We start from the raw sequence: 17,231 nt of genomic DNA on the forward strand, positions 1-17,231 counted from the left end.
GCGTTACCTTGACTCTGGCTGAAAGCAGGGCTCCCTCAAAAATAGGAATGGCGTGCAGGCTTCAGTTCGAAATTTTAGCTGTTCTTGCATCATGCAGCCGTTTGGTACATTACAGACACATTTGCCGCGTCACTCTTGTCTGTTGGCAGTGGCCAAACCTGGGAGGGGCCCTTTAAGAGATAAAAATATGAAAACACACGAATAGGGACATTGAATTCACACAGTACTGTAAATTTAGTTTTCCATCTCCATAAAAATGCCTCACCATACTTTGGTTCATTTTCTTTGAAAACTAGCATTTAGGCACAGATTTATTTAGTTTGCCATGTGCACTTGATCTGATGTGCCATGGCATTGCTGGTACTGATGGACCTCCTTTTTTTTTGCATGTCTTTCCTCTCTCCCATAGACTGGGGAGTTCTTCTGGGACCAAGAAACACAAAGCTATGTGCTCAATGCCTTCTTTTATGGTTACATTGTGACACAAATCCCTGGAGGCTGGCTCTCCGAAGTTGTAGATCCAGGATGGATCTTTGTTGGCGGAATTGGCATCACTTCTCTTCTTACGCTTGCTACAGCTGTAGTCGCAAGAGCCAGCTTTGCCGCATTCCTGGTTCTTCGGGTTCTGGAAGGAATTGCTGAGGTAACTGAGAACTGCTATGCCGCTACAGTTTTGTGTCTGTGTGCGCGTGTTTTTTTTTTTTTTTTTTCAACTACTTTCTGAAGGTATGTAGCTTTTGTGAAAAGTATCCAATTTACTGTGTATGCGAGACAAGCTTTTTTCAGGTTATTTAGTGGGGTCCCTTGGCATTAATGGCACTAAAGAGTTGTAAAGGTTATAAAAAGATAATAATTAAAGTTCTTCTCAATGTTTAGTAGCCTAAGATCTGCTACGGTCACACACAACATTACCTGCCTGCAATAATGTCAGACATGGGAAAAAATGATGGGGATTTTTTTTTTTTTTTGTGTAATACAAATTATTGCTGATGCAAAAGCTCTGGCTGAACAGGGCACTTGTGGGAATATTGTCACGTACGAGTTTGTACCGCTGTGGACAAAATGACGTTGGTTGGGGAAGAAGAGACTGAAGTGTCTCGGAGCTCGGTAGATGGTGTCACCCTGGCCACAGAGCTACAACCCTCTAACTGTATATATTGTAAATACATATATTTTCTCCCCGTAACATTTTGGTGGAGGTGCGGGGTATCGATCCCAGTACCTCTCGCAGCGGGCGTCACATCGGTTCCGCTGTTATGGCTACTGACGCTGCCTCCGACTGCTGACGCTGCCTCCGCTGCTCAGATACCGGTGGAAGTGGTACTAACCCAACCAACGTCATTTTGTCCACAGCGGTACAAACTCGTACGTGACATTAAGACCTGTGGTACAATAAAATCATGGCAGCAATGTTTGTAAATTTGCATCTCAAAAAAAAAAAAAACTTAATTTTACTGCAGGACAGCATTACAGATGCTTTTAGTGCAATGCATATGTGCTTAAAACATAATGCTAAGTGTTGTTAGAAAGGAAAAGGATAAATGGGTACCCTGTCTAGCTGCAAGTTGCGTGCATTTTATTCGAGAGCTTCTTGGGTAAGTTTGTGCTAAATCTTTGTGCCTCAGTGTGTGTGTGTGTGCGCACTCCATGTTTTTATTATCTGTGCTATTGTATTTAATGCTTACACTAAAGGTACATTTGTACAGATTGCTTACTCACAGGTGACACAGTAAGGTTTGTTCACGTCAAGTAAAACAGTTTCTTTTATGGACGCCTATTCGTTCCTAATTGGAATAGCAGGCCGTGCCAAATGTAAGACATGTGGCATAGAAGAAACCTTAAAACACCTCCTTGTGACTGCCCATCATACGAACGTGAGAGGCTTGCCCTGCGGACAACTTGAGGGCACTTAGATGATAGGCCTTTTTTCGCGTCCTCGTGCATCTGCGATGCGCAAAGCCACAAAAGCGCTTGCTGCGTTTCTTGAGATGCACCAGCTTGTGTGACCACATGTGATGAACTTAATGATAAGCACTTCGTTGGGTGTGTAATTGCACGCATACTGTGAACATCTCTCCTTCTTCCCATCTTTCACTCCCTTTCTCCAGAGCAGGGTAGCCAGCTTGGTTGACCTCCCCCTTATGCTTTAATTCTCTCATGTATAGTGTAGTAGAAAGTAGAATGAGAACTTTTGTACATGGTGGCTTAGTGGCTGTGTCATTCAGCTGCTGAGCAGTTTCGTAACTTCAAATCCTAGCTGCAGGCATTTAGCGGCAGAAGGCAGAATGCATGTGTATAGATGTTTTGGTGAACATTAAATAACTCCAGTATGTCAAAACCAAGCCCATCTAGTCTATATGATATGTAATTTGGGGATAAAAACCAACCAACCAACCAAAAAAAGGTGTTTTTTTATAAGACTGGCATAAATTTTAACTGTATTAAAAAAGTTGTGTATGTATATTGCAACTTAATATAGCCTTTGTCCTGCTGTGGACATTGATGATGATGGTCATTACGACTTAAAGATAACCTACAGTCTTGGGCCTCCATTGTTAACTGTTATAAACAAGTTTAGTTATAGCTGTCTGTGGTACAATTTTAAAAACCTTTCTTCAATTTTAGTAGACGAAAAATAATCATGGTGAATTAAAGAACTATTGCAGCTGTGCAAGTACTAGGCTTCTTACTTGCATTGAGCTTGTGCGGTGTATTGGACCTGTGAACAGCTTTGCTTCATGAATCAGCGTTAGTTGTAACCACAAAGCTTTAATTCCTGTTCTGACTCTGAATTTTCCTTCTGCAGTTCCAGCTGCAGGTTTTGTACATATTGTGTTTCAGTGTGTAGCTTATGCAGGGATGTGACCATTGTGCAGGGGGTAACGTACCCGTCCATGTATGCCCTACTTGCTCGGTGGTCGCCCATCGATGAGCGAAGTAGGATGGCTGGAATCAGCAACATTGGGAGCCTTTTGGGCACTGTGGTCACACTACCACTAGCAGCTGTGCTCTGCAAGCATGGTTTCGCAGGGGGCTGGCCATCTGTCTTTTATCTCACAGGTACGCACAACGCGTTCTTCTCTATAGGCCCGAGCACATGTGCACGCCAGCGTTGGCTTGCACCTCTGGTTGTAGAAGAAGCGACTATTATTTCCAGTTAAAAAGCTTCCTGAGAACCAACACACTTCATACAGTAAAGTTTATCTCTCTCCTCACCTCCTGTGAGTCCCCCGCTCTCAACCTCAATGAGGAAACCCACCGCGTCGCGCGAAGTCTCATTTACCGCACTCGCGAAGGAGCTTCCCCTGAAGGAACGGGAGGGGAGGCCTGGAAGGAGAGGGACAGAATGTTCAGATTCTGCGACATCACCCGCTTCTACCAAAAGTCGAGGTGCATATTCGCACCTCCTAGCTCCAAATTGACTGGAGGCGACTTCAAACTAGAACCTTCCCCAACCCGGTGCACCTACATCGCATCTACCCCGAACTGTACCCAGATGACTTGTGCAAATTATGTAGGACAGAACACGCCACCCTAGAACACATTCTATGGGATTGCGCATATGTACAAGATAAAAATGCAGTCTCCCCAGAACAGCTTCGGGCACGGTGGAAAGCCGCGCTGATCAGCTCAGATCTGCAAGATCAACTATGGGCCATCCAGCGAGCTCGAGAGGTGGCCGGGAGACAGGGTCTCTCTACCGCCCCTGGCGTGGCCTAGGCCCAGGCCTCAATCCGCTCAATAAAGTTGTTTCACTCACTCACTCACTCCTCACCTGCCAGAGTAGCTTAGTGGCTGTGGCATTGCGCTGCTAAGCTCGAGGTCGCAGAATCGAACCGAGTCGCGGCAGCCGCATTTCGATGGGGACAAAATGCGAAAACGCTCGTGTACTGAAATTTAGGTGCACCTTAAATGGACTCCAGAGGCCCCCGCTACGGCATGCCTCATAGTCAGATTGTGGTTTTGGTTTTCGTTTTCTGAAGCTCTGCTATTTTGTCAATTTTATTAAACAGTTGACGACATACATAAAAAAATCGCAACCAACAGCCACTAGAGTTTCACAGAAAAACGAATTCTCGTTTTACATGTATTTAGATAGGAGCACCCAAGCTAAAGCTTCCTCTTAAGGCGGCGGCCACACCGCCAGCAACTTTCAACGTATTTCGCTTTACCACCTGTTTGCCACCGCCTCCCACGGACCCTACTACCCATTCTACTATGCTCTACCAACTCGTTCAAACAAGACGATTTTTAGAACAGCATCATCTGAAAGCACTAACAAAATATGGGCGCGAATGATGGCCCAGTAGCACAATTTACGTCAGAAAGTTAGGCATTCGAGAACTGCGTGCTTGCAATCATAATACTAGTTTAGCAAGACTGCCCTTTTGTCGCAATCATGGCCAAGTTTAGGCAAGTCAGAGGCTAATGGAGGTTCTTTTTACCCCGATGTCCCTATTTCTTAGCACCTTGCAGCATCCCGGTGAAGCTCTCATTTCTACCACATATATTGTCATTAAAAACAAAATAATGTACGATGTTTTTTAATGTTCTTTTTCCAGTGTCTGTGGACAGCTGTTTACGAAATTTTGAGAAAAATTAACGATGGTTTTTTTTTATTTAGATTTTTAAATAGTGTTCATTTTCATCAAAACTTCACATTTGAGGCAAACTGTAAAAATGGAAATTTGTGCTACAGCAACAATATTCAGCACAATCGTTAAACTAGTTATAGTCTCATAGCCCACCAAATTTCAAAAGGCTACATGCGTTAGTTTAGTAGATAAAAATTCATAAATATAGCAAATTTCGAAAAATGTAGCAAATTAAGAATTTTTTCTAAAACACTTCCGTTTTGCACAGAAGCCTCAAACAACGCTTGCTGACTCTTCTTTACGTATATGTTTTACACAAGAAAATGCATTCTTTGTAGCCGTAATATTTTGTATTTCACATTGTTGTGAACTTGCGAGAATGCCCGGTGCATGAAAATGGCGCCTGCAACCTGAAGAATTTCGATATTTTTTTTCTCCTAAAGTATCCATTTGTCAAAGAAGGCAAGTTCACTTTCGTACTACTGAGTGATATGCGCACAAAATATAAAATATTGAATGAAATCTAAAATATGAATTTTTGGACCCGCGTTGATCTCTCGTGGAATCATCCTTACCTAGTTTTTGGAATAAACAGTGAAGTCTCAATAAAATTAAACTTCCTTTTTGCAAATTTCATGCTAGAAAATTTTTTATAACCAGCTGTACAGTGCTCAGCGATTCAAACGTGATACTCAAACAGCATGGCAGCCAGTGTTTTTTGTGTCATCGGCGATCGCTGGGTGATCGCTGTAGGGGCTAAATGCACTCACTATGTATCACAAACATTCTCGCTTTCATGTGACACAAAAATGCATCATCTCAATGTCACCAGCACCCACCGGTGGCGCAAAAAAGTGCCAGTCGCCATGCTGTCCGGGCATTGCGTTTCAATCGCTGAGCACTGTACATGCAACTTGTGCGCATTTTTCTTTTTTCTTTTTACGAGGTGCTCTGTAAGGCAATGCAGGCTTGTTAAAGACTTATTCTGGAATTTTGTGACTTAAAATATCTGTGTAATGTTGATATATCTTATTTTGTTTCATTTCAAATAAACTGTTCTGTTCTAAACTAATTTTACGTTGGCTTTACTTTTTCTGACTGATGATAAACAAACCACCTTACTAATAATAACTTTGTCTCAGGTTTTGGCAAGCAAATGTACCTTGGATTTGCGACATTGAAGTTTCTGTTCACACCTCCCTTTTTTTTTTTTAAATTCTTGTTTCTCCAGGACTCCTGGGTGTGGTATGGTCCATATTTTGGATTCTTCTAGCTTCTGGCAGTCCTGAAAAACACAAGTTCATCTCAGTAGAGGAACGGTTCTATATAGTTCATTCTCGGGACGCCAACTTCTCGGAGCGCAAGGTGACTGAAGTACTGTTCGTGACACTCGTATACCCACATAATGAAACAGAACGTGTGTCAATTTTATGCACTTTTCTCCCGAAAAGGTGGTGGTGATGACTGCTATGCTTGCTGATGATTGGCACTCCCATTAAATGAAAGGCAACATTATTTGATGTCAGGAGCTAGATGCAAATGTAAAGATATTGCTACCAGCCTGACGCATACGTGCTGTTCCTGCATCATTGCTATTGATGAGTCTTTCTTCCCCTACCACTATATCTGGAACTATGCAAGGAACTGCACAAGCTGTTTTATCAATGACTTGCCTCTGTCAAGAGGTTGAGTGTTGTTGAGAGCACATCAACAACATTGCCGTGTGTAGGATCATGCTCAGTATAAACTACAATGCGAAAGTGCATAGTAAAGTGCTCTCCCAAGTTGGAAACGGGCACCAGTCGATGCCGTTTTCCTGACATAAATATGGAAGAGGGTTCTGGTGTTCTTGTTTCGAACTTTGCCCCTTCATGCCTAATTTAGCCCTTGTTCCCAGTTTAGTATGCAAAATCTTGAACTCACGAAGACGGCAAGGACAGACAGAGATCACATTTTGTGCAACTTATGTGTCATTTATTGTTCTAACACTTCAACCAGTAAATATCACAGATAAGAGACAGCGAGTTCGCAGCAATGTTTATATTGCGCATATTGCGATTGTATGCAGAAGCAGAAAGAGGAAATGTTGGCACTGAGCGGTAATGCAGCAACCACTGTGACAACGCATACAGGGGCGATAAATCAAGCATAAAATTCTGAGGTGATGGCAGTTTCCATTTCCAGAGGCATTAACGATACCCAGCTCGCACAAAAAGTGGCCACCAGTTTGTTCAGATTATTTTCGTAAGACAAAGATTGCGTAATAAAGCCTGGGAGAGAGGGTGAAAGCAGCCATCAAGGGGCAATATTCCAAAGAATAACAGTAGAACCCTCTCCATTTAAGTCCGGAACACAGTGCAGATCGGTGCCACTATTCAACCTAGGAGAGTGTTTTGCCACATGCTCACGCAATGCAGCTCATACTGAGAGAGAGAGTACTTGTGAGGAGTCAGTATACAGTAGCATGCAAACCACAAGCAAGAAATTTCTAACACATCTTTGGCACTCGTACTGACTGGCGGAAATGTGTGTCTGTTTTGTCAATGTCTCTTGACCAGAAGCATATATGCTTCTATGCTAATATATATATATATGTGCTAAGTTTATTAAGTTATTATTATGTGCTAGTTTATTAAGTTTGCTACCACATAGTTCGACCCTGTCATCTTAACATTCTAAATTCAGCTTGTGGCTTTTATGTAAATTTGACAAAAGGTCAATACTAATTTTCTCCTTATAAGAGCTTCTCATAATTTTTCAAGTTTAGCAAACCGCTTGGTCTTTGTCTGCGCATGGCCTACAAGATCACACATTTTGTTACTTGTGCGTTTCAGCATCCCAGGGGCCATAGTCAGTGCTTTTGCTTTCTTCTTGCCTCATGAGCCACTTCCAGCATCGGCTCTGGTGCAGCTAAATTTCGATATAACGAACTTTAATAGAACAAAATTCTTGATATAATGAAGTATTTAATTGTGATAACTTATTGTCCATAGAACACCATGTATTTTGAACCTCAATATAACGAAGTATGTTAATACACAATTTTGATATAACGAAATGTCACTGGTGCTGCGAAGAAATACTGAGGCAGTAGATTGGAAGTTGCGAAGAAATACTGAGGTAGTAAATGGAAACTTCCGCAGATGCAGATGGTAAATTGGTTGAAGTACAAGCGGCTGCTTGTGAACATACCTCTCAAATTGTGTGCCTTGCGAATAAGAGCAACCGGCGAAGCGAAGCAGCTTCATGCTCCATATAAAGTGCGATAAGATTCTATCGCTTCCTGTGCACTGTATGCTACCGATGCGAGTGGAAGTGCACAAGGGTGAGCTGAGAAGGATGGTGGTGTGATGATCACTGTCTTCCCGCACGAGCAAGGGGGAAGGGGAAGAGTGGAGCAAGCTCACAGTAACGCGAGGGGGGTGGAGGGTGCAGATTTTCGAGCGTCCCCTTTTCTAGCTCGACCGTGGCTGTGCGTGGCTGTCAGCGTGACTGAGTGCATACGCAGCCCACGTGCCCTGTTTTAAATGTAATCTGCCGTGTGTGCAAAGACAAGGCTGACGAGATGGCGGGGCATCATGTGCGCTGTCTTCCCACGTGTTTAGGAGGTTGCTTACTCTCGAGTTTCAGAGATGCGTTGAAGCGAGAGGCAGTCGAAGCATTCACTTTCGCGTTTAATGACAATGTTAACCCACTGTGGGCACCACTATTAGCCGCGGAGTTGGAGTGGACACGAAAGCATGGCTGGCCGATGTAGAGATATCGTCAACATGGCATAAAACTGTATCTTTCGTCGCCAACTCTCAAATTCAACAAAATTATTTTTCTCATCCCAGTCTGTTCTTTTTTTTTCAATTGGCTGATAGTTTTAAAAATTTTGCAGCCCCTTCCACGTAAGAAAATCTGTCAGTGTCTGTCTTATTTGCATAAAAGATCGAATTTCAGTATTACGAAATTTCGATATAACAAAGCAAATTTCCTGATTTTTTAAACTTCTTTATATTGAGGTTTAACTGTACTTTGTATGGGCGGTCTTTGGCATCGATCTAGCATGACCTGGCATCGTAATGCTCTTGACACCGCTGCGAAGACGCTGGCCAGTGCCCATGGTGAAAGTGCATAGGAAATTTGTTCCTTGCAGTTCAGGCATGATTGACATAATGCTTATTTTGTAAAGTTCTGCTATTTTGCTAAGATGTCCACAGCACTGTTGCACAAGAAGAGCATATGAATTTTACTAATGGTCGATAATATTTCATGTTCAAGGAACAGAAACTGAGTGGGAGGTCATACACATCTGTATCATGAAGTGCACCAGTGCACTTTCTGTATGTAGCTGTCGAATGTCGTCAATTTTTCTGTTGAGCTAATGAACTATTATTTTTTTAAATTACAGCCGGTGCCCTGGCTCAGTATACTGACATCAAGGGGTGTGTGGCTCTTAGCTCTTGTTAAGTTTTGTGCAAGCTGGAGCTTTTATACCTTGCTCACAGAGCTTCCAAGCTACTTGTCCAATGTACTGCACTTCGATATTCAAAAGGTATGTGCCACTAACAATCTGTCTTTGAATTTGTTGCATGCACCATGCAGTAAAATGGCATTTATCGCTGCATGTCATCATCAGCAGCATTGCCACCACACCACCATTATAGCCAAGTAGATTAGCATTCCTACTACAATTAGATTTTCGTGTGCCAAGTCCCCATCCCCATTTCTTATTTGCAGACTTCGTTTCACTGCTATTGAAAGGTTGGCTTTTCCATCAAGCTCACTGCATTATAACGGAGAAAAATAAATAAAATAATGAAAGTAATAAAAGAAAAGGTTATATTTGGGGCTCGACTGAAGATAGCACAGGTGCTTTCTCAAGCTAACAAAATTTCAAATTTCAAATAAATAAAATGGGTGGTGGGCTGAATCATTATGCTTATGTAAATGCCGTATATTTTTGGACCTTACTCTAATAGATAGTAGGTTATCCGTTCCACACATTACACGGCATGCTTAACTGCATTTATGCCTCCTAATCCCAACATAAAGATCATGTCTGCACATGCCTAATTTACCCTGTTGTTGATCTGTTGATGTTATGTATACTATATAGTTTTCCTTTACTCCCCTTATTGCTCAGTATTGAGTGGAAATACCAGGAAAAGTAGAAGACATTCACAGTCATTACAGTTAATATGTTTTTCAACTCTCCGTCAACATCATGGTTCGGTGGCTATGGTTCATCTCATTGCCTTTTCGAAGCTAGACATTTACGGGCCCCGGGGTGGCACTAGTATGAATAGCCATTTCTTTTTTCAGATTACCGTATCTTCTGGATTATAAGTCGTGCCTTTGTATAAGTCGCATCCCCCACTTTCTGCGAGTTTCGAAGCAAAAAAAATGGTATATGAGTTGCACTGTTATATAATAAGCACCTATTTTAACTCGGTCAGCCAAATGAACCAACACATGCATGTGCACTCATTGCGAAATGCTGAACTTATTCATTTCAGGGCACTAAATTTTCGTCAACAAAATTTTTATGAGTCGAAAATTCTGGCAGAAAAAGAATCTTCGACCAACACTCCTCTTAGGCACAGTAAACCAATATTTAGTGTACTTAAATCGCCATTGGAATCCTCATCATTTGATGCACTGTAAAGAAATTCAGCCACTTCAGACGGCAGCATTGCTGGGTAACCGTGGTCGGCCTCAGAATAACTTTTACGCGACATTGTAGGCACATCGCTGGCATTGCCTCTGTGGTGTGGCCTGCTCATGACGAACACGTGAATGATCACAACACGCCTGAAACAGCCTGAACACACGCATGCAAAAAGCGAAATGCGACCAAAAGCAGGAAGCACTGTGACTTCTCATGTGGGAAAGTGATGATAATGATAACTAAGTGGTGATTTTTGTAATGGGTATAGTTAATGTCCCATTTCTCGGACTCCCTAGGGACTGTGCAAATGTCCAAATCGGGCAGTTCGAAAAAACAAATGCATGCCTTTAACTGCTCTCAAGGGCTCAAATGGCCGCAGCCACGTCCAAAATATCTTTAAAGACCTGCCAGTAGAATTATTAGTAGCAGTGTGCGAATATTTGAAACTTCGAATATTCGATTCAAATTGCTTACTATTCGATTCAATTTTATTCAAAAGACACCTTTACTATTCGAAATATTAAAATCCCCCAAAACCGCCGTTTCTTAAGTCAACTGTGCCGCAGTACAGCCATGTTGCGCGGCAAAGCATACGAAATGTACTGTGGTGAAACATATTGAACGTAACAAGGGAGAACTCTCACGGGGCCCCTGCTGGTGCTTATAGCTACCTGACACTGTCAGATCAAGTACACACACTGTGCTGCCTCTTCATGCATCCAGACAACACCAGCCATCAGGTGCAAACCTCAGAGTCTGCTACTAATCTGGCTAAGTGCATAAAAACGCTGGTTTTCAAACTACAAATTTGACTAAGTTGCAAGCTTGGCAATGTTTTTGGGCCCTTCTTCCAAAGTAGTTGAGTACCACCAGGGTAGGATGCTTCAGTGGCAAACTGGATTGAAAACTTGGCTTTAAGGAAGCAAGGGATATTTTAACACCAAGGAACCCAGATATGTCCTCAACAGTGAAAGCTTCTGAAGCATCTTTTTCCACGTCAGCACTGTGGAAAGACAATTTATAAGCAAAAAGTCTGAAACATCGGATGGCGAAGGGTTTCAGTGTCTGAAATTTCAGACGTTGTTATACATTGGCTTTATGGGGTATGTGGTGGTGCCACGAAGACGTCCGTATTATCAGGCATGTCCGAAAGATCAGTCATTGAGATTGTATACCTCAGGTGCCACAACTTAACAGTAAAAAATTGTGGCATTATTTAGTTACTTATTGTGTCAGTTGAGTGGATTTAACCTTTTCTTTAATAAAACTAAACTGTAACAGCAAACTATAGCGTGACCTCCAATGACGAAGGCACCTACTGTACTTTGTGTATAACCGGCAACAAAAATTGGAGGACGCTTAAGCTTTGACTTTAAGAGCGGAACGCGATAGGATTCAAAGATCCCTGACTGCTTCCCATGCTTCCCGGCAACTGCAGCTTATGTAACCGTAATGGTTACCGAGATTCACTGGCGGCAAGCACTATGCACGAAGGCAAGCTTTCTGATAGAAACGTGGCTTCTTGCGTGGGCCAACCCCAGAGGTAGTACACAGCTGCGCCAAAAAAATTACTTTATTTTCAGGTTTCTGTTATTGTTTCAGTACTTTTAATATTTCAGTCTGAGAAGATTTAACATAAAATGCATGCGCTGTCAGTGTTTTGTTTCATGACATTTGTTTGTGGGCTGTCATTCTTAAAATTCCAAAGAATAATTTTGTCAAGAATCTAAGGCAAGGTATGAGCAACTTTAGTGACAGAATGATGTGGTAATATAACTTGCATATACTGCATGTCATTTACATATACCTAAATATATATGCAAATGTTTGCTCATGGGACGTCGACACCAAATTTTCTGCAACACAGGGCCCTGAACACTGTCACGTTAAAATGCGAAAAAAATTAAACAATGGGGTTATGTGCGAATCTCGCCTTAAAGTGTGGATTCACGGCAGTGCAGCGTGCGCTGCCATGAAGCCACACCTTAAGGCCAAGTTTACCATCATTTAGTTTCGTTATCTCCTAGGGAACCCCACCCTCTTGACACCCTTGCATGTTAAACCTCCCCTCTTCCATCCATAATTGCCCATTCTCCTCCTCTTTATGTCATCCTTTTTGTCATGCTTTGTTGTGCAAATGGTAGCTGTGAAGTGATCCGATTCACGTCACATGACAGATGACTGATTCGTCCGTGATCACGTCCGTTTTGTGAGTCCAGCTTTATCAGCTTCACCGCAGAGGGGGGGTGCAGAGATGCTGGCCAAAGATGCACCAAGACTAGTCATGCATCCACGAATGGAGGCATTTTGCAAGGATTTTAGCGTCGTTGTATGCAGTTATTTGTGCAGGTTATACGCGCAAGTGTCTTTTTCTGTCCAGGCTATTATAATTGGGGGTGTGGGCTATACGTGGAGGCTGGTTATAAGCGAAAAAATACAGTATAATACGATCCAGGTTGACACAACCGATCAGAATGATAACGCGACTTGGACAGAGGGAAGTGCAACAAAAGCAGTGCATATTTCGTAAAGTGCGACAGCATGTGCAAAGATCGGGCCGATTAGCCGCCAACAGGCACGCAGATCGTGTTGACTACGCAGCGATGAACTTAGCACCGTTTCAGTAGCCGTCAATCTAACCCGCACGTGTGATCTTGAGACCGATCACTGATCAGCCACCCATACGAACATATAGCGGCAAGCATTCCGCGATGACTTGCAACCTGTTACCACAACAGCCAACAGCTAATTTTCGTCACAGCCACACTGCCTAGGCCATTAGGCCTAATCGGCACTGCTTCATCGGGCGCCTGTGGCTAAAGTTACGGTTTGGTGTCGAATCAACGCACATCCATTCGCAGCAGCCGCGCAACACTCGGAAATCCAACAAACCGCCTCGCAAACGAAAGCGAGTGCACGGAATGGCAACAGTTGTTCACGGCCGCCGTGTTGGTGACACACCATATGGCAGCCTCTCGTTCCCGACGCTGTACAGACGTATAGACGCACATCGATCTCTTTGTAGCTTCGAGCCACCCATCACAAGACTAAATTTGAATTTATACAGTGGGTGCTTAAGTGTCGTGACCCAGTTGCATGCATTTGTTGGACGGAGGATGAATGAGAAAGGGGAGGGCTGCCGTGACCCTCCAGACTTCAGAATCAGCGCTTATCGAGTCACGTCATGCGCGGTCCTTTCCTCTGCCATGCAGACTGGCCTTATGATAACCCGCCTGCCATAAAGTTGGGATAGCCCTTCTGTATTTTGGGGAAAGACTAGAAAGCAAATCCTTCTATGCAATAAATAAAAGATTCGCCACAAAACACAGGTTCACTATTAAACTGAGAACCTCATTGGTATTCATTACAACATAACGTCAATAATTCATTAGTTTCAGGGGAAAAAGGCACGTTATTCTATTCAACAGAAATTCTATTGATAAAAAAATTTATACATTCCAGATTTTCATACTAGAACTGAGCTGTAATCAGAGCTGGCATACTAATTTGGTGTTCCATTAATAAGAGTAGACCTTACTACAGTGTAGACCGCTTATAACGTAAGTCTCCAGAGTCGCGAATATCCGCACTATAAGCGGTACCGCACTATAACCAAAGCAACAATTTTCAAGGCCCGCACATATGCAAAACATGTGCACCGAGCCGCCACGCGCATGCGACAGTCGAGGAATGCGGCTAGAACGTTTGCATTCAATTTACAGTCGAATCTCGTTAATTCTAACCAAATCACGCGGCGGCGCCTCCGACCGGCATTGCTCCGGCACCGCCATAGAGTAAAAGCTTAGGGGAGACCACTCAATATCGCGCGCGAACAAACCAAAAAAAAAGAAAAAAAGAAAAGAAAAAAAATGGGGTGGACATTTCACCCTCTCTCAAATGGCAAGGTCGCTGATTCTGCGTTGCGCCGGAACATGCGTGTACGTGCCGACGTCTCAGCCACGCTACCGTAGCCACGCGTAGAAAATGGCAGTGAACCCTTCTTTCTCCTTTATGCTTCCTCTACTTTCTAGTCACGTGTTGACCTTGCACACTGCTGCTACGGCGCTGTCCCAGGCCGGCCAACGAAACTACCCACGCCGGCAAACGCCCGCTTCCCAATAACGGCAGAAAACGAAACTTCGGGGAGCTGGCGCCGGGCCGGCTGTAGCGGCGGTGGGCGCGCACGGCAACAGTCGAAAGTGAGGGAGCTACGAGGGAGGGCGAGGGGAGCCACCGAAGCGGCGGAGTTGCCAAGGCGAAATCCGCTTCCCTGCCGCCCTCCTCCCTCACATTCCACGGTCTCCGCGTGCGCCCTTCGCCGTGCCATGCCGGCGCCGCCCGCTCGCTCGCTGAAGTTTCGTTTACTGCCGTTATCGTGAAGCGAGCGATGGCCGTTTCGTGGCCCTCGCTCGCTATGCGCGCCGTGATATTTAACGACTCGACTCGCACTCAAGATTCTGGTTTCAGCCTCACTGGCTGTTCGTTCGCACCACGTGCCCTTCTCCTCCACTTCGTCTCTTTCTTCCTCGATCACTCCTTGGGGCGCCCATTTGAGGGGAGCGTTCGCCGTCTCCGCTGACTTCCGTACTCCCAGGCAGCCGCACTGTAATCGGTATTTCGTTTCCCGCAACTGCACTATAAGCGATATGTGTATACATGGAGTGCTATGGGAAAATTAACGGGAGTCTGAAAAGACCGCACTATATCCGGTCCTGCACTATAAGCGGTCACGTTATAAGTGGTCTATACTGTATATATCTTGATTTCTATGTACGTGCGTTACTGATAACTTGATGCATTCTTGTTATGCAATGCTAAAAGACCCCAGAGCATGTGCAGCACCATATTTTCTTGCCCAGAATTTTTAAGCTTTAGGTTCTGTGAAAAATTTTCTGATATTTGATTCGATATTCGTCTTTTCTTTCTTGATTTGATTGAATATTCGATCAGAAATCTACTTTTCTGTATTCACACACCCCTAATGACAATGATGTCATAAATGTTTGTGCTGTGATTTTTGCAAACTGTTGCCTGAACATCTGAGGAATTCCTGAGTGAACGGAAATTAGCATTGCATCATGCCATGCAATTACAACTGGGAAACTAGGGGCATTTTCTGCCAATGCAAAATTTGTACTCAGTTGGTTGAGGGAAGTCAAAGAGGGAAGTCAAAGAGGCACTGCTTTCCAGTGAAAATGAAGTCAAGAACTTTTTGCAGAAAAATACAACAGAAAACGAGACGTGATGCTGTTTAATATGTGAATTTTCTAGTTTTCCCAAAATTAACATAACCTTCAATAGCCATTGACCTCATAGTGTAAAGGGCATACAGGAGAATCTTGTGAGAGAACAGTGTATTATCTGAGAAACTGAGTTCCAGGACACTTTCTTAGGATGGAAGACTTGCTTTGAATGGTCAATCACTACTAGAGAAGGACTGCTTGAAAGGGGACAGTTTCTAGACCTTTACAAAATGAACAGTGCAATATTATATATATACGCAAAACGTTCAGTGTTTTTTCTTAGACAGCCTCCATGCATTTCCGGGGCATGCATGCAGAAAAATACACAGTAAGGAATAATTCGTAGTCAGGCTTAAAGGTACACTAAAGAAAAATATTAAATCGAGCTGGATTGAAAGATTAAGCTTTTGTAATAATGAATTCACCATTCGTAATGAGAGTGGAGCCTTTGTGAGCAAAAGAATTATGAAAATGGAAAATTGCACTGGGGCCACCTATTATTTTTTACTACGGTACCTCTTGTGATGTCAGCACTGGCTGATTCACAGAGAGCACCAGAAAGGGAGGTGATGTGAGAACTGCATCAACTCATTTGTCTTGGCACAGGCACTTCATAGTGAGGAGCAGCAGCTCGGTGGCAATTTTCTACGCAACAAAGTCATTATACAGTAAAAGCTCGATGATACGATCACGGCTAATACGAATTTCCGGATGATACGAATTTTTCTGTGGTCCCGGCCGAGCCCCATTACTTTGCAACGTGCTAGAGAACGGTTGTTACGAATCGCTTTTCAGCCTGCGTCGGTTGATACGAATAAACGCTGCCCCACCGACGGCCGCGAAAGAGAACAGCGCGCAGTCACGCGCTTTCTCTCCTTCTCTTTTGGTGCGGAGGCGCGGCGCCCGACAGCGCGGACTCCGCGACTGGGCGCGAAGAGTTTGAAGCGGTGGCGCTTCAAGGAATAAATGCTTGTTACGTACATGTGCCTGAGTGAGTTCACCTCTGACTCTTTAATTTAGCTACAGTCGAATCTCATTAATTCGAACACGCTTACTTCGAACATACCGCGTACCGACAATGCTCTTATCATATCAGCGCGCCAAATAACGCGGCGGCGCCTCTGACCGGCATTGCTCCGACACCGCCATAGAGCAAAAGCTCAGGAGAGACCCCTCAATGCCGCGCGCGAAGGAACGGGGGAAAAAAAAAACCCGCGGCGGAAATTTCCTCCTCTCAAATTGCAAGGTCGCCGTTTCTGCATCGCGCCGGAACAAGCGTGTACGTGCCGACTAGAGTGTTCTAGACAACCGTATTCTAGCACACACTAGTGCCGACGTCTCAGCCACGCGGATAAAATGGCCAGTGAACCCTTCTCCTCTATTTTCAAGTCATATGTTGACCTTGCACGCTGCGGCAGCAGCGGCGGAGGCACAGTCGGGCCAACGAAACTGCCACGCCCGCAAACGCTCGCTTCCCGATAACGGCAGAAAACGAAACTTCAGGGGGTGGCTAAAATAAGCTGGCGCCAGCACGGCGGCGGGCGCGCACGGAGATGTGCGCGCGGAGTCGAAGGTGAGAGAGCTACGAGGGAGTTGAGAGGGAGGGCGAGGGGAGCCACCGAAGCGGCGGATTTGACGCGGCCATATGTGCTTCCCTGCCGCCCTCCTCCCTCACCTTCGACGGTCTCCGCGCGCACCCGTGTGCCGGCGTCGCCCGCTCGCTCCCTGAAGCTTCGT

General features: G+C 44.2%; 1 protein-coding gene across 2 annotated transcripts in view; it reads left to right on the forward strand.

Moving 5' to 3' along the window:
• Window positions 1–17,231, forward strand: part of LOC119450432 (sialin-like) — a 233,203-nt gene that overhangs the window by 2,531 nt on the left and 213,441 nt on the right. For both annotated transcript variants that reach the window (XR_007466436.1, XM_037713877.2), the window contains exons 3-6: window positions 410–643; window positions 2,877–3,060; window positions 5,827–5,960; window positions 8,992–9,135. Coding sequence is in view for 1 of the 2 variants with exons in the window: in XM_037713877.2 (XP_037569805.1) it covers window positions 410–643; window positions 2,877–3,060; window positions 5,827–5,960; window positions 8,992–9,135 (696 nt within the window). In the remaining variant the exon portion in view is untranslated. The remainder of the gene's footprint in view (window positions 1–409; window positions 644–2,876; window positions 3,061–5,826; window positions 5,961–8,991; window positions 9,136–17,231) is intronic.

The sequence above is a fragment of the Dermacentor silvarum genome, chromosome 4, assembly GCF_013339745.2.
Source record: "Dermacentor silvarum isolate Dsil-2018 chromosome 4, BIME_Dsil_1.4, whole genome shotgun sequence".
NCBI lineage: Eukaryota > Metazoa > Arthropoda > Arachnida > Ixodida > Ixodidae > Dermacentor > Dermacentor silvarum.